This window comes from Protopterus annectens, chromosome 8.part0 (assembly GCF_019279795.1).
Source record: "Protopterus annectens isolate FY-2018-M chromosome 8.part0, PAN1.0, whole genome shotgun sequence".
Classification (NCBI taxonomy): domain Eukaryota; kingdom Metazoa; phylum Chordata; order Ceratodontiformes; family Protopteridae; genus Protopterus; species Protopterus annectens.
In genome coordinates this window covers 1,108,311,067-1,108,333,911 of record NC_056741.1, presented here as the reverse complement: position 1 = coordinate 1,108,333,911, position 22,845 = coordinate 1,108,311,067, and the positions used below count along the sequence as shown (strand labels likewise).

At 42.2% G+C, this 22,845-nt stretch overlaps 1 protein-coding gene across 2 annotated transcripts in view; it reads right to left on the bottom strand.

Moving 5' to 3' along the window:
* Window positions 1–22,845, bottom strand: part of CGN (cingulin) — a 1,354,172-nt gene that overhangs the window by 194,262 nt on the left and 1,137,065 nt on the right. For both annotated transcript variants that reach the window (XM_044080636.1, XM_044080637.1), the window contains exon 16: window positions 19,429–19,518. In XM_044080636.1, coding sequence (XP_043936571.1) covers window positions 19,429–19,518 — 90 coding nt within the window. The remainder of the gene's footprint in view (window positions 1–19,428; window positions 19,519–22,845) is intronic.

Sequence of the window (22,845 nt, the reverse complement as noted above, 5' to 3'; positions counted from 1 at the left end):
GTCAATCATTTTGTCCTTGTACTGTGATATCATTCTGGGTGATGGCAGGATGCTACTCAGGGCTAGGGTCATACCTGCCTCGGCTACAAGATCGGAGAGCTCCTCCATGTCTCTTTTCATGTAGTCCAGGGAGGTACGTCTTAGGTCATTCACACCAACATGGACAATGACAGAGTCATATTTGTACTTGTGGAGTGACCCGAGTGCGTGCGTTATGTGGCGGATCCTGGCACCCGACAGGCAGCTGACAGTAACTTTCTCCTTGTTTAGCCTGGCGAGTGGAACATCTGTGTGCCTGATTATAGAGTCACCTATGACTAGAGTATTGGGTACATTGTTATGCCTTATGGGCTGTGGTTGAGTGGTACACTGAGTTTGTGGGCTGTGTGTCATTTGGGTTGTGTTGGGGGGTGGAGGTTGCATGCGTTTCTGCTTTGGAGGTCTCTGTTGCTTGTGCAGATTTTTATTGAGAGCTTCCGCAAATGTAGGTGTGTGTTTTGTGTTACTATGTGTGTGTTTTGGTGGTGTAGGTTTTGAGGGACTGTGTGGTGTGGTACAAGTGTTTACCCTCTCCTCTTGACTGTCTAGACAGCCTAGAACAAGAAGCTAGGTTCCTCTTGTTATGAGAAACGCTGTAATGCTTAGTTCACCACAGTGTATCAGCACTCAAACATATCAAGGGAAGTGGATTATAGACTACAAGAGAGAGATTGGGAAGAATGGAAAGGCTTGTAAGTATGGATGATCTGAATCTATCTGGAGCAGAATGTCAGATTCTGAGCTCCATGGTTGAGAGAGAGTAGGAGTTGCCCACTGCCACCCTGCCCATAACGGGTTCATCTAGTTTGTGCTTAAGAGTACCATGTGGCCCTATAAAAACGTAGGCATGGAAGTTCAGGTAAAGGCGCCACTAGTGAATAAGCAACAACTGCGTTGTATGGAGTTTGGTGAATGAAAGAATACAAGTACAAAGATGGCTATTTAACATTTTAGAAGAGAAGATTATGATGACTTGAGGGGGATCATTCTGGATGAGTTAGGGGACTGATGACAAAATTAAATAAATAAGCTATAGGAATGGATCAGGTATGAGATGCTCAGGGTCTAAAGAAAAAGACCACTAGGGCTGTCAAAGAAGGTGAGGCTAACAATAACGACAAAAGATGCAACACATAAAAGGTAGAAGGGGGAAGGGTGTGGAAAGGATAAGGAGGTAAGCACAGCAGAAATAAAGTAGAGAAGGACAGCAGAATGGGTCAAGAAAGGAGCAAAAAAAAAAAAACAAAAAAAGTACAGTTGTGTACACTTAACATAAATGTAGATGTTCAAGTGTATTCACTGTTGCAGTCATCATCTTTGGGTTATCCCTGTTTTGGTAGTCCTCGGCCGGCCTGAATATCAGAGTCAACATTTTTCTGCATCGGCTGCTGTTGTCAGTGCTCCAACAGAAGGCAGCCAATGTCATTACATCAGTTTTTCTTGCCCTAACCAGTCAGAGGCCAAAATAAATATGGTAAAGGTGGCCCTGGTGGCTAAAAGCCACCGTTAGAAACTTATGTCTCCCTAAAGAATGATGATATAAGGGGGAAGGAGGGTGGAAAACCAGGACTGCAACAGTGAATACACTCAAACATCTATATTTATGGTAAGTGTACACAACTGTACTATGGTCTTCGTGTTTCACTGTTGCAGTCATCACCTGTGGGAGGATTCCTAAAGCTGAGGAGAAGGGTTGAAAGATTCGTAAGAGACCTAGGAATGGGTCAGCATGCCCTGCAGAACTGCAGAGGGAAACCCTGCCCTAACCTTAGAAAATAGAGTTAGGTGGTAAAGGTATGTACAGAAGTCCAGGTGGTAGCTTCCAGGATGTCCATGGTAGGAACTCCTCTGAGGAAAGCTGTGGAAGTGGAAGCTGCCCTAGTGGAATGGGTTCAAATAGACTTGGGGGGATTCCCATGCAATCTATAGCAGAAATGGATACAGTGTGATATCCATTTGGAAATGGTTTGTTTGGAAATGGGCTTCCCCTCTGCCCCTAGGGCAAAACTGACAAGTAGTTGGTCTGTTTTTTTGAGGGGTTTGGTGCAGTCCAGATAGTATCTGAGCTGCCTGTGCATGTCTAGTGAGTGCAGAATTCTTTCCCCCTTATTTTGAGGGTTAGGAAAAAAGGTGAGCAGATGTATGGCCTGGTTGAGAGTTACACTAGATACCACCTTGGGCATAAAGGAAGGCTTAATCCTCAGGGAGACCCTGTCTGCATGGAAGATGATGAAGGGCTCAATGGCCATCGGTGCCTGAAGTTCTGAAACCCTTCTGGCTGAGGTGATAGCTAGGAGAAAAGCAGTCTTCCAGGAGAGGTATCTTAGTTCTGCTGAAGCAGCAGGTTCGAAGGGTGGTAAAGTTAGTTTTTCCAAAACATAATTCAGGTCCCAGGCTGGGGTGGGAGGCCTTATGGGAGGTCTGATATTAGAAGCCCCTCTGAGGAATTGTTTAATCAAAGATAAGAGAACAGGGACTGTTCTGTATCAAAATTAGCTGAAATGGCTGAGGCATGGATTTTAATAGAGAAGAAGGAGAGGCCACTATTAAGTAGCTTCGCTAGGTAATCCAGGATAAGAGGGATGTAAGGTTGTGAGGCATTGCCCCCTCTGGACTGGCTCCTGGAGCAGAATCTTTTTCAATTTCCTGCGTAGGATTTTCTGGTGCTGGGCCTTCTGGCCTCTGTGATAATGTCTAGGACCTGTTTGCTTAACAGGGGCCCCTTGTTTGTCTTTAGATTATTAGCCATGCTGATAGTTTGAAAGTTTGCAAGTCTGGGTACAGCATTTCCCTCCCACTTGAGTTGTGAGTTCTGAGATCAGGGGAAGCTGCCTGGGAGTCTGTAAGGTCAGGTTGCACAGTAAGGGGTAGCAATGTTGTCTGGGCCAGTCTGGAGCAATGAGGATGGCCTTTGGTCTCTCCTCCCTTATTTTGATCAGTACCTTGGGAATAAGGGGCAGAGGAGGGAATAGTACACAAAGAGGGCGTTTCAAGGGAAGGTCAATGCATCCACCTTCCACGCTAGGCGGTGATACTCCCTGGTACAGAATTTCTTTCAGCTGATGGTTGAGGTGTGAAGCAAAGAGCTCCACCTCCGGAGTCCCCCACCCTGAGTGATTTGTAAAAAGATTTTTCTGTGGAGCTGCCATTCGTGGGGGTCCAGTAAATTTCTGCTTAAGTGGTCTGCCAGGATGTTTTTTATCCCTGGTAGGTATGGTGTAGCCCCATGGAAGAGGCTGTCAGCCAGAAGCTCATGGCTAACCTGCAGAGAGGGTTTGACTGGGTCCCTCCCTGTTTGCTGAAGTACCACATTACTGTGTTGTCTGTTATGATAAGGAGAACCCCTGGCTTGAGATGGGGTTTGAAGGATGTCAGAGCCTTTTGTACTGCCATCATTTCCTTCTGGTTGATATGTAAGGGAAGATGCTGGGCATCCCAAAGACCTTGGGTGCACCTGCCTTCTAGGTGAGCTCCACAAGCTATGTCTGAGGCGTCGGTGGTAATGGTCTGCCCAGTTGGGCACTGGGTAAAGGAAAGACCCTTGTTCTGGATACAGGTCCCTGCTCACCAGAGAAACTTGGCCCTTATACAGGGGATCAGAGGGAGAGAGGTCTCTAGGGGTTGAGAATGCTGACACCAAACGTTCTTTAGGTACCACTTGAAGTTGTCTCATGTGAAGCCTGGCCAGAGGAATTTGAAGGATGCAAGATGCCATGTACCCCAAGTCTTGCAGGAACTTCCTCACAGTGAGGTGACTTCTGGAAGCCAGCTTTGTAAAACAGAGAGCAGGAAAGCTCTGCTTTTCTGGGGATGGGAATGCCATTTGGGATGCTGTGTCCAGCAGTGCTCCCAAGAAAATGATCTTCCTGGAGGGTGTTTGCCTTGATTTCTTCTCGTTGATGGTGTACCCTAAGGAGGTTAGGAGGGTTTTGACAAAGAGGAGGCCCTTGAGGAGCTTTTCTTTGCAATTTGCCTGAATGAGGCAGTCTTCCAGATAAAGGTAAATTTGCATATTTTTTCTGTCTGCAAAAGGCTATGGCCAGGGCTAAGCATTTGGTGGATACCCAGTGAGCAGTAGATAAGTCAAAGGGTAGCACAGAGAACTGAAAGTGTTGAGAGCCTGCTCTGAAGAGAAGGAATTTCCTGCAGGATTCCCTTATGGGGTTCTGAAGGTAGGCATCTTTTAGGTCCAGAGTAACTAACCAGGCATTTTTTTGTCAGCATAGGCAGCAGCTGCTGCAAAGTTAGCATTTTGAATTTGGGGACCACTAGGAAAGTGTTCAGAATGGAGAGATTCAGGATGGGGCACCAAGTGCCCTCCTTTCTGGGAATAAGGAATAATCTGGAATAAAAGCCTTTTCCTGTTTGATCTGAGGGGACAGGTTCTACTGCCCCTAGGAATATGTGAGTTTGGATTTGTTTCAATGCATTTGCCCACTGATTTGGAGGTAAGTCTGGATACCACCTTGGAATTGGGAGTTCGCTGAGGGAGAATTTGTATCCCTGAAAAATTATCTTTAAGACCTATTGGTCCTTGGTTACAGAAACCCAATTTTCCCTGCAGAGGGAGAACCTTCCTCCTGGTTTTTGGTGAGTGGAAAGAGGGGAGAGGGAGTCATTAAGGGCTTTTGCCATTGAGGGATGGCTTAGACCTCCCTGCCTTTGGAGCAGAAGTGGTCCACTGTTTGGTTCTCTGCTGCCCCTAGGATAGTTGTCTGGGTGGTCTGTCCCTGCAGGGCTTACCTTGCCCCTGTCTGCTAGGTGCAGGAAAGTACCAGTGTTTTCAGGGACATTTTCTGCTGAACCCTAGGAGGTTGTACCTGAAGGAAGTATTTTACTGTTTGCATAGATTTTGCTTTGTCTTCCATCTTTTTAAGCACCTCTTCTGCTTTTACTCCAAACAAGCAGTCCTTATCCAAGGGTGCATCAAGTAGTTTAGATTTGACAATCAGGGAGAGGTTGTTCCTTCAACCATGCATGCCTACTAATGACAGATCCTGACACTGCTGCCCTGCTTGAGGCTTCTAGGGCATCATATCCACACAGTGTAATGAGTGTTTAGCCACTTGACAAGTAGAGTGCAGTAAATCTGCTAACACTTTCGAATTGGCACAGTCAGGAAAAGTTGAAATCTTTTGTTTTAATAGTGCCAAAGTGTGTTGTTGATATTTTAACATGTGGAACTGACAGTTGAGTGCTCTGACAGCTAAGGTTGCAGAGGTGTATACTTTTTTAACCCATCTATTCAGAGCTCTGGAGTCCTTGTCAGAAGGAATACAATTCTTTGCAGAACTGGCCTTAGCTTCTTTTGGTCCCTGTGTAATGACCTCTGGGTCTGCAGCAGGATTTCTGTACAAGTATTTGTGAGAATCCAGTACTCTGCAATACCAAACAGGTTTTCTGGGAGCAGGTGGGAGGGCGTCAGTCAGGAGCTAAGTTGGATTCATGGTAGACAGCATCAACCACCTCTAAGACTGGAGGGATGGCCAAGGGTCTGTGCTGGGGCAGGTCTAGAAACTCTCAGTCTTTTCTTAGACTGAGGGAGGTCCTGGGATTCCCAGTGGAAATGTTCCCTTGTAGTGTGAAGGGTATCCCCAAAGGAAATATCTTCTGGTGGGGAGGCAGAAGGAATGGATTTCTCTGCATCTGAATTCTCATAAGCTGTCAGAGGTTGTTGTTCCTCTTCAAACTCTGAATAATCAGACTCCTCGAATCCTGTTCTGTTAGTATTTCAGGAGAAAGGTCTATTTTCCTTTTAGGAGGAGTGGCCTGACTACCCCTGATAAGGGTGATATGATCCTCTGCCATTTTAAGCATTTGAGCTTGGGGTGGTGGAGCAGGGGTAAAATGGTGGCTAGATGTAGTTTTCCTAGGAGTGGCCTTGCCTCTAGGCCTAAGAGTATCCAATGGTCAGAGAGAAATGGTAGCTGAAGGAGCAGACGTTATTTTTTGTCTAGATTCGGTACGGCGAAAAACCTCCTCTGAAGCCGGTGCCTGTGTCACGGCTCCGACCCAACCAAGGCAGAGACAACCAAAGGCTTGGAAGATGAAGATTTCTGTGGCATACCGAACTCCAAAACGGTCTCAGTAGAGGCCTGCAAAGGTAATGAATCAGGCATCAGGGGCTGCAAAGGCACCTCAAGGAATTCCGGAGAACTGACGACCTGCTTAGCAGCAGAGTCATTGGAAGGCTTAGCCTTGTGTGGGTCTATCTTTACCCTTACTTTTTTTGGAATGTCTATGGAGTGTTGGCTGACGGACGCTATTTCAGAATGAAAATACCTGGCTACAATAAGAGCTCTACGACAAATGGTTCTCATGTTAAAGAGGGCACAGAACTGGCAACGGGGGACGTCGTGGTCTGGGCCTAAACAAGTGACGCAGTATAAATGGATGTCTAGGTGTGGTATTTGCTTTCCACATGCAAGACAATTGTTAACTTTTTCGGACATCAGTTAGTGGATCCCCAACGGGGTACTTAGCTTTAGAAGTTTTCAGCTGTAATTCAAACCCTGGTAGTGACCGACCGGCACACTTGCGAACTGCTTCTGCTATGGGCTCCATGGTAAGAAAGACTGATGTAATGGCATCGGCTGCCTTCCTTTATAGCACTGATGACCTGATGTCAGGCAGCATTGTGACAGTAGCCGACGCAGAAAAATACTGACTCTGGTATTCGGGCCGGCCGAGGGCTACCACAGCAGGGATAACCCACAGGTGATGACTGCAACAGTGAAACATGAAGAACATCATCACCTGTGTGTGAAGGTATCATCAGAGAGTGAAGGAGGGAGGCACAGGCAACAGAAACTAACTACTTACTGGATATGTGAAAGTAGTTTTATGAAGTTGGTTTTGGTCCTATGGAAAGGAATACAGAATAGGCAATGGAGAGGGGAATTTGCACAGGCTTTTAAAAGGACATGGGACAGGTGGAGAAAGGTAAGGGGAATAATGTTTGTTTGTTCTTCTTTCGGCTTTTCCCGGTTAGGGGTCACCACAGAGGAACTCCGGTCCGCTAATGATTGGCAGTAGATTTTTACGGTGCCAGCTCGACGCCCAACCTTCAACAAAGGCAAGCCCATTCACGCATGTCTTTCGAACGCCACTCGACTACAGGGAGGACATGCAGACTCCACACAGAAGGTGCTCCAGCTGAGAATCGAATGGGAGAACCTCTTGCTGTGAGGCCACAACGCTACCACTGCGGAGTACCAAGATGTATTCATAAAACTGTATGAAAGCAAAACCTTAAAAAAGGAAAATGTGACTACAACAAAACTAGGATTCCTCACAAAGAAAGTCATAGTCATGCTAAAAATGTGAACATACAAAATTATAATGATAAAAAGTAGCATTTTACAAGACAGACATATCATTTTGTTAACAGTTCCTTCTACATCTCCCTCTAACAATATCAAACTTATCTACCATCGCCAATTAAAGGCTTGAAAACTAATTACCTTTTACTTTTTCTGACTACATGAGTTGATATTGCTCTGAAAATGTCTATATTAGGTATGCAAGTTGATCCTGCAAGGGGAATAATACAACATGCAATGTTTTCTTCCACAACCCAACAATGTCAGCAGTTGAAGTCAGCATTTCTCAATCCTTAATGAAAATAGCTTGGGCTACTACCCCCCTTCCCAGGTGCTTGGTGGTTGGCCAAAGCATCCAGCAGTTACTGTACGTGTCGTCACCAAACTCCTCTCATACTCGTGCACTTGACTAGCAGCTGCTGCCTTTCCAGGCTCTAGATAAGATCACTATCAATCAGATCTGGAAAGCATCTTCTTGCTATACAGGCACAGAAGGCCTCTTTCTTTAACTTGATAACTTGCTTCACTAATGATCACCATCAGTAGGTACTATGGTTAACACCGTGGTAAAAGGTGAACAACTTTGGCCTCAACTCCTAGCCACCTAATCAAACAGTGATGTCCTCAACAATGTCCATTCAAACTCCATGTCCCCAACTTCTGCTGTATATATGAGAAGCTATTCTATGGAAAGGAAATTAATTCATCCTGCACAAAAACATCTGCCAGCTGTTTGTAGGATAGCCTCACTTCTTGTCTGGGTTTCCTGGCCTATTGAGCTGCTGTGTCAGCTGCATGGCCCAATATTCCACCAAAAGGTAAATGGAGAACTTGGTACTTGTCTTAACCCCAACTGTTCAAAATAAGAAGTTACGTACTCACCATAACGTTCCATGTGAGTTGTTCCATCTCGCCTTCATTCTTTAATGATGGGAAATACTCTTCAGGGTACTGTAGCTGCAGGGGCTACCGACAAAGTTGCCACCCAGCTTGCTACCCTAAATTGCATTGTGAACTTGTCCATGTGTCTCATATCATATGCAGCCAATGGCACAAGTATCGGTTCCAATACGGCCATTTGCAAAGCTCAAGGTTTACCAGTAGCTCGAGACCAAACCCCTTATCCCATGATGCACTGCTGAAATTACCTCAGATCTTGTTTGCTGCGTGTACTACATCCTTATAAGAGAACTACCCTCCCATAGAGAGGAAGAAGAATTGGGCAACCAGGATAAGACCACCTCTAAATCAATTATCAGCCAGGAGGGGGATGGAGGGAGGGATGTAAGAATGAAGGCGAGATGGAACAACTCACATGGAACGTTATGGCGAGTACTTCTTAATGTGAAGTTGTTCAAGCTCATCGTTCATTCTTTACTGATGGGTAGCGAGATCTCTAGCACCCTCGATCTCAGGTGGCTCACGGGAGTACATTATTCAGGACCGTAGACCCAAAGGAAGCCCTGTCCCTGGAGGCCTTATCAACTTTGTAATGAGTGATAAAGGTATGAGGTTTAGACCAAGTGGCTGCAGCACAAATGTTATCTGGGGGAAATTTGGCTTGGAATGCAGAAGATGTAGAAACTGCTCTAGTAGAGTGAGCTTTAATCTTGTGTAGTAAGGGCATATTAGCAGCTGAATGAACAAAAGTGATACAATCAGATAGCCATTTAGAAAGCGTTGTTTTAGCCACTGGTCTGCCTTTTCTGGCTTCAGAGGAAGACACAAAGAGCTGGTCTGATTTTCTAACATCTTTTGTTTTCTCCAAATAATCTGAGCTGTGTGTGAACGTCAAGTTTGTGCAGTATATACTCTAGTTTACTGGAATGGTTGGCGAAGAAGACTGGCAACTCAATGACTTGGTTGATATTAGATTCCGAACAAACTTTGGCCAAAAAAGAGGGATTTGTCCTAAGAGATACTCTATCAGCATGAAAAATCAAATAAGGAGGGCTGATAGATAAAGCTTGAAGTTCTGACACTCTGCAGGCAGAAGTAATGCTCTCATCTCCGGAACACTGATATGCAGGTGTGACTCTTGATCCATCCGTGTGCCTTGGGCAGTCTTTCCCTGAAAATGCCCCCCCACCCTATCAGGGAAGCGTCCGTGGTCACAGTGGCTACTGGAGGGGGTAGTACAAAGGGGCATCCTATGGTTACATGAAGAGATGTCAACCACCACTGGAGATCTCTCTTGCAAGAGTTTGTAATTAAAATCATGTGATTCATGGGAAGTTCCTGATAAGACCATTGAGTGAACAATAGCCACTGAAGAATTCGCATATGCATCCTTGCTAATGGTATGGCTAAGATCGCTGCAGCCATCAAACCAAATACTTTTAAAACTTCTGCAGCTGGTGCTCTGTCTTTCAATACCAATGAGCTGACATGCTGGTGAAGAAGAAAGACTCTCTCGATTGGTAGTCGTAGAGTGGTGGTTGAAGTGTCTAACTCTGCCCCTATAAAGACGATATGCTGTGATGGCGACAAGGCAGACTTTTCTGAGTTGACTGTAATGCCTAAGTGATTGCAGAGTGTCAGAGTGTATTCCCTTGCCTGAATAAGTTGATGCCTGGTGGTGGAGGTACGGAGCCAATCATCTAGGTACGGAAACACTTGGAATCCTAGACACCTCAGGTGAGCCGTGACCACTGCCATGCATTTGTTGAACACTCTGGGGGCTGTAGTGAGACCAAAGGGCAGGGCTCGAAATTGATAATGACTGGCTCCCAGCTGGAAACGCAGATGATCTCTGGATGGCCTGGCCATTTTTATGTGGTAGTATGCATCCTTGAGATCTATCGAGCACATCCAATTGTCTCTCGCCAAAAAGGGAAGTATAGACTGTAGCGTGACCATCTGGAACTTCTCTTTCTTTACAAATTGGTTGAGTTTGCTGAGGTCCAAAATAGGTCTCCAGTCCCCTGTTTTCTTTGGAACCAAAAATAATCTTGAGTAAGTTCCGGGTCCTGTTTGGTCTGCTGGAACTGGCTGGATGACACTTTTTCCTAGCAACTTGTGGACCTCTATAGTTGCTTGTTCCCTGTAACTGGGTAGAATGTCCTGGATTCTCCTTGCAGGTGTGGATGGAGAGGAGAACGGTATGAAATACCCTCTGGAAATAATACTTTGTACCCAGCTGTCGTTTGTTACATCTTGCCAGGTGCCTGGGTACAAAGATAAGTGACCCCAGACTGCCTCCAGAGCAGGATAGTCGAGCCTCCTTTTAGGAGCGCTGATAGGGCTGACCAGAGAAATGATCTCTGTCACCCTGGTGTTGCGGACCCCCTCTGCTGCGAGGGTGGTGTCTTCCATTATTACCCCCTACTCTGTCCCTAGGGGGGTTCACCACATGTGTCCTGAAAGGCTCCTTCGGCTTTTCGGAACCACATTTTATATCCCCTTTAGCCTTTGGGGTAAGGACAAGTAGGGGTGGAAAAACGGACTCCAACAGCAGACAGAGTCTTTCCCTTCTGCTCACAACTGGTCAAAGTTTCCTTTACTTTAGGCCCAAAGAGAAATGAGCCATCAAAAGGGGTGTTCGTAAATGAAGACTTAAAGGGCTCCGTGAAGGAACACAAGCGCATCCAGAAATGTCTTCTTAGAGCAATTACTGTACCCGCTGCCCTACTCGTGCCATCGGCTGCATATGATATGAGATGCATGGACGAGTTCACAATGGAGTTTAGGGTAGCAAGCTGGGCGACAAATTTGTCGGAAGCCCCTGCAGCTACAGTACTCTGAGGAGTATCTCCCATCAGTAAAGAACGAATGGTGAGATTGAACTTCACATCATATGGTTTCAGGTCTGAAGAAATGATTACCAAGTACACTTATTAGAAAAACGTGTTCAAACATTGTGTTCATTACAGACAATTTATACTACTGGCATCAACTAAACCCAACATTAGCCAAGCATAATTTGAAGAAAGAAAAAAAAAATTAGCACTTCAGTTAAACTTCTCATCAGTGAAAAAGATGGATATATTTTTTTGCCTCTATAAAAAAAATACTTTCTGAAATTCCAGAAAACTGACTGCAGTTATGAAACTGCTTTTCTACAGTGTCACAACATATAAATAGAACAACAGATAAACAAAATAGGCAACTTAGCCACTTCCAACACTACCAGACCCTGACAAAGGTAAAAGGGTAAAATCACAGCTGCATGGCTGCTACAAAAATATGGTCAAGTGGGTCCTAGCACTAGAAGAAATTACTTGCATATTATAAGAGCATCTCAAACTAAGACATCGATTCTGTTCTAAATTCCCCTCACAGGACTAGAAGGAAGTTGCTTTAATCTTTATAATCTGCCCTCTCAACACTCTTAGCTATATCTGCATATCACTGCACTTTGCAACTAACTGTAAGCCAAATATACAGCTTTTGCTTGTAGACAGTAGTTTGGAAGACTCTGTTGACTTTAGGACCTGTCCTCAAAAACAGCACAAGAAAAATGCCATGACCCTTTTATAATTTAAAGTTTCACTGTGAAGACAAAACTCATCTTTGCTGGCATTCTAGTCAGTATTTTCCAGTCATAAACAAATAAATATTCCCTACCCAGAGCTAACAACAAATAAGGAAGTACATCTTCTGGAGAACTATAATAAAAATAACATTAGAAAAATTGTCATTAAGTCAGGAGCATTCCAGCCAAGAATCTAAGCAACCCAAAGTATTAACTTATGTATTTTGAAGTTGTTAACTGGGGTAAAACACTGATCCTGCAGATCCTTTTCAGGCTCAGGCTGAGATGGAGGGAGGGAGTGGAGAAAAAAGTACAAGACAGAACAGTGACAGGGGAAACACCAAGATTACGTATAAATGAAATACAAATTACACAGCAAACATTATCCCTGTGACATAATTACATTGAGAAAATCAGAGAAGAAAATAAATATTAATGAAAGAGGATATAATTAGAAATGCTGTTGTTACCCCTTGAAAGGGCACAGGATAAGTATTCGAAACAGAATCTATGTACAGTACGTGTGTGTCTGTATATTATACACGTACCAGAATAGACAAAAAAAAATCTAACAAGCACTCCATTCTCAACTGGGCCCTAACAAACAGACCCTCCCATTATCAAAATGCTGGCTGTTTCTCAGACATCAGTGATCACACATATTTACCTGCCTACTCAGGCAACACATTAGCCCTACTAAGCACACTATAAATATATATCATCAAATCTGTAATAAGAAACATTTTAAACCACATGAACTAATATATACTCTAAAATACTAACTGGAGCCCACTGAAGACTTTACCTTTGGATGAAGCAATTGAACATTTCAATAATACTTTCCTCAGTATACTTAACAGTACAACCCCCCCCCCCCCAGAACAGTTCATGTCAAAGCAAAGTCTGCCCCATGGCTTACTACTGAAACAAAACCCCTCCTTAAGCAAAGGGACAAGGCCTGGATCTCCTGCCATACTAGCAAAACTCTACCTGACCGTATAACTTATCCACAACTCAAGAACAAAGTTAAACACCAAATCAAGCTAGACAAAAAAGAACTATTATACTAACGTAAATTAAGTACTAAAATAACCCACAAAAATTTTGGGCTACAATCAAAAATATACTCAATCCTGGACGAACCACAACCGCCTCCCCCACCTCACCAAATAACTCAGAAACCACCGCTGAACAGTTAAAGAAATATACTTAAAGCATTCTTGCACTAACCAGAGATAACCCAAATAGCCTATAAACAACTAACAATCCAAATAATAATAATACTTCCTTCTCATTTCAACCCATCCCCACCAAAACCATAAAAAAACTCCTAAAAAAACTTAAACCAGCTTCAACTGTAGCTGATAACTTACCAGCAGAGTTCCTAAAAAACTGTAACGGAGGCTATACCTTGTCCCATATCAACACTGATTAACCGCTTGATTTCTGAAAACTACATTACTACCATCTGGAAAAATTCTTATATTATCCCCATACACTAAGGTAGTAAATCAACTGAACTAATTAACTATCACCCCACTCCTTTTGCATCCCCACTTTAAAAACTCCTGGAGAAATGTATACATACCCAACCTAGGGGATACCTCACATCCAATAACTTATTTGCCATCTCCTAACATGGATTTAGACCGTCTCATAGTACAATCACTGCTCTACTTAGCTTGACCAACACCATAAACCAATAAAGGAATGAGAGAAACAGTCTCATCAGTGTTCTTGGATATGTCTAAAGCCTTTGACATAATCTCCCCCAACAAACTTCTAACTGCTCTTTCAGACCTAAAGATACACCCTTCATGTGCCTCATGGTTCCATTGTTACCCAATAAGTTGTCAGCAGGCAGTTAAGTGGCAATATGACCTCTCCACACTTCTCCCTATTACCCTTGGTGTTCTCACAGGGATCCATACTTGGCTCTATTCTCTTCAGTATTTTCACTAATAACCTCAACTCAGCCACCTCACTTGCCACCACTATCCAATATGCATACGATTCAACATTAATATGTGCAGCCCCTACCATGCAACAACTTCAGGACAAAAAGACAACAAGGCCTGAGCAGCCAAGTGCTCTGAATTGTGCGGAATGCCCTGCATTTAAGACTGACCTAGCCCACTGTTCCGCTGTTCCGTAAAGAACATCTCTGTCTCAACTTTGTGATTTTTGGTTGGCTCGTATAATGCAATTGCAGCAAATCGGCATTCTGCTATATGAGCCAATCAAGTCAATGCTCCTAAGGTAAAGGGAGCTACTAAGGATACAGAGAATATAGCCAATCCTGTAACACTGCTAGTTTCCGTGCTACTGCAATACCTTCAAAAAAGGTGTTGCAGGACACAGAGAATGAAAGTGATCATCATGTGAAGGTGGAAAGTTGCAGGATGCTTTCTATAGTTTTGCAAGATAACAGTAAAGCTAATACAAAATTCATGTTAAATTTGCTATATGCAGTAGTCTGTATCTGTGTGCATAGCTGCATTCATTTTGTCAATGTTTTCATTGACTGATTTGTACCACAGTTTTAGAAGTACAGGAAAAACATTTCTGACAAAAAAAAATTGCACGTTGTTAAATGATATAGGTGCACTGTTTTGGCATAAACAACAATCTCCATGGAAGACTGCATTTGTCTGCTTCTGCATATTAGTTATTAAGCAGTGGAGAAGTGCTGTCACAAATTACACAGTACACATGCTCATTGTTTTGACTTTGCACTAGAGTCGGTTATTTGTAAAGGTATATTTACCAACAGACTATGCACTACTTGTGAGTTCTGAACTGTTGCATAAGTGTAGTCAAGCATACTTTTTGTGCTTGGCTCAGAAGTCTCCCAAAAGCATTATATTAGCTGAAACCAGTGCAAGTATACAACTGTCTATGCTAGTATCTGCAAACTAGTTTTTACATGGCTTGTTGAAGGATAGGACTTCTAATTTCAAAACAATGTTTTTTTAAAGTTTTAGGGACCAAGAGATGAAAAAAGATGCATGCATTTTCTTAATGTGCAGACAGAAACATTTGGGAGAGGTGTATATATAATTTTATGTTGTAGGGGAAAAGATAAGAGTTTCGAAGGACAATGTGGAATGTTTCTGGCTATACTCATGGTTGTTTGCATGGTTGTTGCCAGGCATGTAGCATATAAGCCATGAAATACAAACTGATTTTAATGGTATAATATTATTTCTGAAAAATGCCACAAAGTACCACATCTATTAAATAACCAATTGCACAAGTAAGCAAGAAGCTTAGCTTAAGAGTAATGTAAACTCACTATATTATTAGCTAACTAATTAAGTCTTCCAGTGCAATAATTTTAGCACATATTCTTTATCATTAATCCCTATTTAGGAAATAATAGGTGATTATGTCGGATCTGGAGGTACTTATCTGCAAGGAAAGGAGCTTGGTCAAGTGATGAGTGTGTCATGCATCACAGAGGTTCATTGCATGACACTCTATTGGACATGAATAAGCATATGCAGGTGTTAGGGCTAAGCAGAACCATCCCTTGTGGTTGCCTGCCTGACTGCATCCCTTGGTTAGCACTGCCCCAAGTTTGGGCAACAAGAGAGAGTTTGATACCCAATAGGCAGTATGGGCAAAAAAGTAAAAAAAAAAGTATTACTTGGGGAGTTTCAATTTGCCTGTAGTAAATGTTGAGGGAACATTCTGTGCTGACAGTGCTGTTGCCGGGCTGGTGACTACTGCTGGGAGCTATAACCTTTTTTTTTGTTCCCGTTGGACTGTTATTTCAGAAAATGTACATTAATTCACATTCTCTTATTCTGTCAAACACGCAAGGTAACAGCAGACATATTTTAATTATTCCTTATTAATTCTGGATTGGTCAGTGATTCTGCTCAGATTTGTCAAGGCTCCATGGAAATGGTGCATTTTTGTGTGTTGCAAAAATAGGGCGTTCCACATTTTTATTGTTTGTCACACAGTGCTATGGTCTGTGTTCCACACTGGCCTCTTAAGAGGCTGAGACCTATGCAACAGGCCTTTACAGAAACTGAAACATGGCTGGTTAACTCCCAACGTATTCATAACCCCCAAAAAACAACAAAACTTATGATCTTTCAACCTACCAGACCACTAAATCCCCCTCCCCCACAGCTCCACATCACAACTAATACCAACACAATAATTACACCTGAACCATCCACCAAACTACTAGGAGTCAATGTAGATGAGAAGCTAAGACTTGACTTGCATATAATTAAAGTACACAAAAAATGGCACCCTTTACAGAAACCAAACATTTTTAACAGACTCCTCAAAAGCTGTCATAGCCAGAACCGACCTACTAGCAATACGATTACATGCTTCACCCATCCTTATCAACCTCAAAAAACAGATTTAGGTAAGCTGAATAAATGCTATAACAAAAATAGCTACATTTCTTACTGGATCATTACATAGGTCACATCACTGTCTAGCCTTCAAAAAACTCTCCTGGCTTGAACTATCTCAACTTTTTGCATACAACCAATTAATCATGGCCCACAAATTACTCTAGAACACCGAAAAAACTCCAGCTCTCCCAAGCTCACTACGACCTTACTCTAACACTTGAATGCTACAATCATCAAATAAATCTGTACTAGAAGTCTCCAAAACTAACACTGCATGAGACTCCTTATACTCTTCCTATACCTCAAAAACCTGGAGCTCCCTCCCTTCATAATAATAGAACCACTGACAACACACACCAGTTTAAAAAACTACTCAAAAATTATCCAACTGACACTTGGCTTTGCTCATGCAACACCCCTGACTGATCTCCTGTTATCACAAGGACACTCTCCATGAATTATTCAGCCTGTCTCTTGGACAATGACATTATTTGTATTACGGTTTCTCTTTTTTTTCTTTTTATTCTTAAATATGTCATAAATCTAGAATTATTTTCCCTTTACAAATGTAAATTAACACTCATATGTTCTCTTTAAATATCACTATCACTATGTTAAGATCCATATCTGATGTTGAATCTACTGTAACTTATGTTGTATATATTGTTGTCATGTTGTATTTACTGTTACTAATGTTGAATGTACTGTCACTCTTTGTGGAGCTTCTCACCCGGGCCTCTGCTGAAAATCGGCTCTGCCCAGTCGGACTTTCCCGGTAAACAAATGTAAAATAAATAATACATGTATGTATGTTTGTGTGTGTATGTATGTGTATGCATATATATACACATACATAGACATGTATACAAACAGTGCCTGGACTGATGTGTGAGAAGTGACATACAGTAGGTATTCTTAGAGAATTGGAGCACAGGCCCTTTCAGGTGATACTACCAGATATGAACCATTTACAGATTGCATACATGTATAAGAATTGCTTAAAATCATGCCTAAATGATTTAAATGAAGATGTTTCTTTGTGGTGGGCAGGATGAGATTCCCAGATTGGTGGTCTTAGGATGAAGAAGCTGTAGTCTGTGCAGTGTATCTTGATTCTCAGAGTCTGTAAGGATGTTGTCTTGGAGGTGGGGGGAATCTGAAGCAGTAGTATGAGGTGCAAAGATACAGCAGTTTGACAAAGAAAAAAAAAAGGAAAGGATGAGATTCTCAGTTGAGTTAGAAGAGTAGGGATCTTAACAGTACATTTATTCTGTGAGTTGTAGTCAATGGCCTTTGTCTTGCACATAGCAATGGTATTTTGCCTAGGGGGTGAGCGTAATGAATCTGCAGATGCTGTTCATAGTCATTTGCAATATAGAAAGATTTCTCTTGGAAGCTGTATACAAGTTGAGGGAAGTACCCCCTTTCCAACAGCTTTCCTTCCTTTGGGGAAGAAGGCATGAGATCTTTCTGGACCCAAAAAGATGGGTGTTGAGTTTGGCTTTGGTTACTTCAATATGGTGGATTAAAGGTAAGATGATGATCTAATCAGATTCTCAAGTATTTCCCAGGTAATTTAAACTGTTGTGGGTCTCTAACTAGGGTTAGACTATTAGTTGCTAAATGCCATTCTTTGGACACCGTTTTTGTCTGTACCAAATATCATTTTACTTTTTTTTTTGTATTCAAGATATGCCTGTTTTGTGTTAATTAGTGTGAAAATTATGGCAGGTCTCCCAGAAGTTGGTTCCATACTGAGGTGTGAGAGTGACGAGACCTATAGATCACCATATCATCAGCATATTGGATGATAGGAATGTTGGGGAAGTCTCCTGGAAGTGAACTGATGAATAAGGAAAACAGAAGAGGTGAGAGGACTGAACCATGTGGTACTCCTGAAGTAAGGAGGACAGATTTTGATTTGGAGTTTCCCTTTTCAACAGAAAAAAAGTCTGCATGTTGGGAAATTTTTGAACTTTGTTACATATTCCAGACTTAGTTATTAAGTCAAAGAGGACAGGGCGGTTGAACAGTTTAAAAAATGTCTTAAGTTAGGTCAATGAAGACTACCCTGGTGAGCTTACCTTTACCTATAATTAGTAGAATACCATCAAATAGGTGAGAAGTGAGGCCTGTGCAGTTCTGCTGTTCCAAAAGCCATGTTTCTTGTGGAAAAGGATACTACATGGTTGAAGATCGTTGCAGAGCTGAGAGAAGAATATTTTTTTAATATTTTCCCCAAGGGTAGGTAAGACTGACATGGGTTGGAAGTCATTAGGTGATGTAATTTTTGAGGTTTTGGGAGAGGTTTGATAATGGCATGCTGCATGGTCAAATGCAAAATGCTGCAGGCAAGAAAGTTGTTGCTAAGTACATAAAGGAGCTGCACAATAAAACCGTTGCTGAGTGTAATAAAGCAGAGGATGTCGCCCATCAGAGCTGGTAGGTGTGTCAGAAGGAAAGTTTTCATCTTGTCATAGGTGATTGTTTTAAATTAGAAGAAGGAATGGTAAAGGGAGGAGATTCGGGCATTTGTGGGGGATGACTGACAGCAGAGAAGCAAGAAGTTGGAAGAATTCTTTAAGAAAGCTGGAAGTGGAAACACCTCCTAAGGTTTATGGATTTATGTCATTCCCTTTGGAGGAAGACATGGGGGAATTGGTTTGATTTGGCTCACTAGATTCCAAAACTGCTGAAGTGCTTTAAGAGGTTTTCTTTTTTTTTTGTTCTTTGAAGAGTGAAGATGCAATAATTTGTGTCTTAGTTGCTTTCTTGGCTAGATTCCAGACTAGACGGAATTACTGCTGTAAACCAGTGGAAGGGAGCTGTTCTAGGCTTTCCATGCATCATCTCTCAATTTATACAGGGCGGGAAGACTTTTGCAATCCACTTGGGTTGCACAGGTTTGAAAAACCTGGTTATTTTTGGAAAGTGTTTGTGCTGTATTTGCAGTATGAGGTTGACTAAGGGTACAATGGCCAGAGAGGGGTTTAAGATGAAAGGTACTAAGGACCACAATTAATGGACAGTGTGCACAGGGGTATACATCTATTTATTTTGCTAATCTAGCTAGAGCAAAAGGAATGTTTTCAGCTGGGAGTTTTCATGTGAAAAAAAAAATCATACTTTCAGAAAGGAGGCTTCAGTTTTCGGGGTACTTGTGCACATAAACAATATATGGTGACACACACCACTACTTCATTTCACCTACCTGCTCTCTAGCTCTGTTTGCTCTCTCTGTCATTAACTCTGCTGTATTCTTTTCTTCATCCAATTCCATTTCCAGATGACGGACTTTATCCTGTGGAGAGTATAAAGATAACATTGCAAGAAAATAATTTTTAGCAGCAAAATACGCAATTTTGACAAGCCAGAAAAAAATTACATATGCACATTAAATGGCAAACATTCACAGTATCAGCTGATTGTAAGGGGACCTTCTGCAAAGGATAATTGTGAGGATTTCTTCTTTTCCAATCAGCTCTGCTGCTTTTCTCTTTCCTTGTCCCTAAGCTGCAAGTTACATATGCACTAAAAGAATATAGGATGTAAACAGTATGTCCTATGCAGACTGCCACAAAGCCCTGTTCCTGTACTCTGCCTCCTACAGACTACTGAGGGCAATCTATGTCTGCCCTGCAAAGCATTCTCCGATCCAGCCCTGATGGATCCGTTACATATCGCAACACAAACAGCACTAGAATTACACAATCTAATGATCTAAACTTTGTCTGTGACACAAGCAAAACATATTGGGGGGAATAGTTGTGTGTCTCAGAGATTACCTGTTCTCTGGAACAGACTCCCCATTCATGTGAAACAGAGCTTTTCCCTAATCCTGTTTAAATGCAATTTGAACCAATGCATGAGAAATTGCAAATTCACCCCTGGCATATCACTTGTGGCCCTTATTGATAAGGGCAGTTTGAAGATGCCCTAAGTCACAGGCATATACCAAAAGCTGTTCTAGCCCATGGGAACTGATAATTGGGAAACTTGGGGCATGAATGGCTAGGTTAAAAAAGGCTATAGGGCAGGTAGCTTAGTATCCTCCTATGAGCCTGTCTACATACGCTATGGTGTCATGCAGTGGATTAGGAAAGTGTACCTAGTTTAGTTACTGCTCCTGTTAACCACCATTCAGTGAGGAAGTACAACCTGAAAGGCAGGAAACAATTACACATTTACTCAATTACCAGAAGACTCCATCTGCAGCTGCTGTGAATGGAAGAACCATTAGGACATGACAGGAAGGTGTTAGAGTAATAAGTAACCATTGCAGATGACTCTCCCTTTTGTGGATCAACTGATATGTTAAGTACATATTCCACTCATGTGGATGACCTGATATGCCAAGTATGTTTTTGTTTTAGCTGATTTTCAGGTACTAGGTAACTTGGGAGGCATTGAAAGCAGTGAAATTAAACTTACTCAGAGGCCAGAACAAGACAGCAAAAAGGAAGACCTCAGAAGGTTTAATCAGGTAACATCAAAATGACAAGGGAGGCACCACTCCTGGCTCACAAAAAAAGTACTCGGTACAGGCAGTGGACATAGACAAGTTGGCAACTGGAATGGAAGACAAAGGCTGTGAGCTGTAGTTCCTGTGGTGCAGGGTTTGATTCCCTCAGTTCTAATTTGCCTGCTGTGTGACCTTGAGGAAAAATCAACCAGACAGTGCTTGCGGGCAAATGACGATTCGGGCTAGGCTCCTCAATAACCCCTTGCACTACAAGCCTATAACTACCCATCACCTTACCAATGAACCTAGGCTGTAAACTGATGACAAGTAACCTTGGATTAAGTGTCTGCAAAGACAACATTCCTGAAGCAAGCAGGATGCAGCTACACACATGGTGGAATGGCTTTTGACAGTATTTTCTAAAAGGCTTTTTGCCTTCTGATGCAAAAACACAATGCAATCAGCAATACTCTTAAAAAAGGGCTTTCTTGCATACTGGCCAGACCCTCCCCCTCATCTTCCAAAATTCATGCACCTTCTTCAGATAAAACCAGAGCTAATGCATCTGTGAAGTATGAATATTTTCTTTCGCTAGAAAGAGTACAACAAGGAAATTAAAGGAAAAGTTTAACAGCAATTACTACTGGAAGGAAGCATGGAATGGTCTTAAAAATGCCTGATCCTTGTGAAACACAAGTTATCTACAACTAACATCCAGATGATCGGAGATGCTTCAAAGTAGTGATGTTGACCAGCAAGAAAAGTACATAACAGTTGTCCAGTCATCTCTGCATAACTGTAGATGTTTGAGTATAGTCATATAGTTCAGTGAGTACTAGATGAGCTGCCCTTGCCAGCCATTTTACATCTGGACAACTTCCCTTTTTGTGCTAGAAATAATGTATTCCCATTTGGTTATAGATTGGTCTTACTCATCCCAAGGTTGATAATTACATATTACCCTTAATGAGAGTAACTAGGATCATACCATAGATAATTCGAATGGATCCATTCATGGGATAAAGGCTTTAGGAGTTTCCTCTGTATATCAGTAGTACAGGGGGCAGTCCTAGGAAAGATTTTCCGTTTCCCATCCATAGATCTAAGCTGTGCTTGAAAAATGGACAGGGATGAACTTTATGTGGATGGGGAGTCTGTTCCACAGTAGCAGTATCCTCTATGAAATATAACTGTCCCTCCAAACTGCTCTGTTGAGGTTACACAAGAGGTTTAGATCCCTATACTGAGTATTTCTGGTGCCATTTGATCTGCTGATGTGCAGTAAGTCCATCAGTAATGGGTTGGATGATACTTTGTATGCTAGAAACAGGTCACCTCTTAGTAGTCTGTAGGATACAGAGTACAGTGACAGGACTTTAAATCTGTTCATGTTGGACATGCTATTTAGGCCTTGTATCCTTTCAGTACTGTATCCCTGTGGACATTGCAGTTGCTGCATGTGTCTGGGCAAATACACGCCAAAGGGGGCATTATATTCAATAAATGGACTAATGAGTGCTGAGTACAGGGGGCAATAACATCTCTAGATCAAGATACAATCCCTTTGTTTACAGGCAATGTAGAAGGACTTTCTTACAACAGCAGAACATGCTGGTCAAATGTTAGGTCACTGTGCACGCAAGTTCTCAAATCCTTAAATTTAAAAGTTTCAAAGAATTTGATTTCTTATATATATATATATATATATATATATATATATATATATATATATATATATATGTGTGTGTGTGTGCACGCGCGTATGTATGTGTGTGTGCATATACGTACATATGTGTGTGAGTGTGTGTCTGTGTGTGTGTATCATACACATATATACTATACATTGATTTGCTTCCTATGTTACTTGTTTTGTATGTTTGAAAGTAGTACGGTTTTGTATACACATTGTACCATTTCAAATCATTGTATTATGGCTTTGACATTGTAATGTCCTTGGCTTAAGCTATAAAAAAGTGTTTCAACCCTTAGGTGCATAGTGTCAAAGTGGTAGCTATCTGGGGTAGGACTTCCCAAAGGATACAATAATGCATTTTTTGGCATTTAGTTTGACCATGACAGTTATTTATTTAAGACAAACCTTCCTGCATGATGGCTAAGTCAACTGGGGAGTCAATGACTGCTCCTAGCTTGCAGTAATCTGTAAAC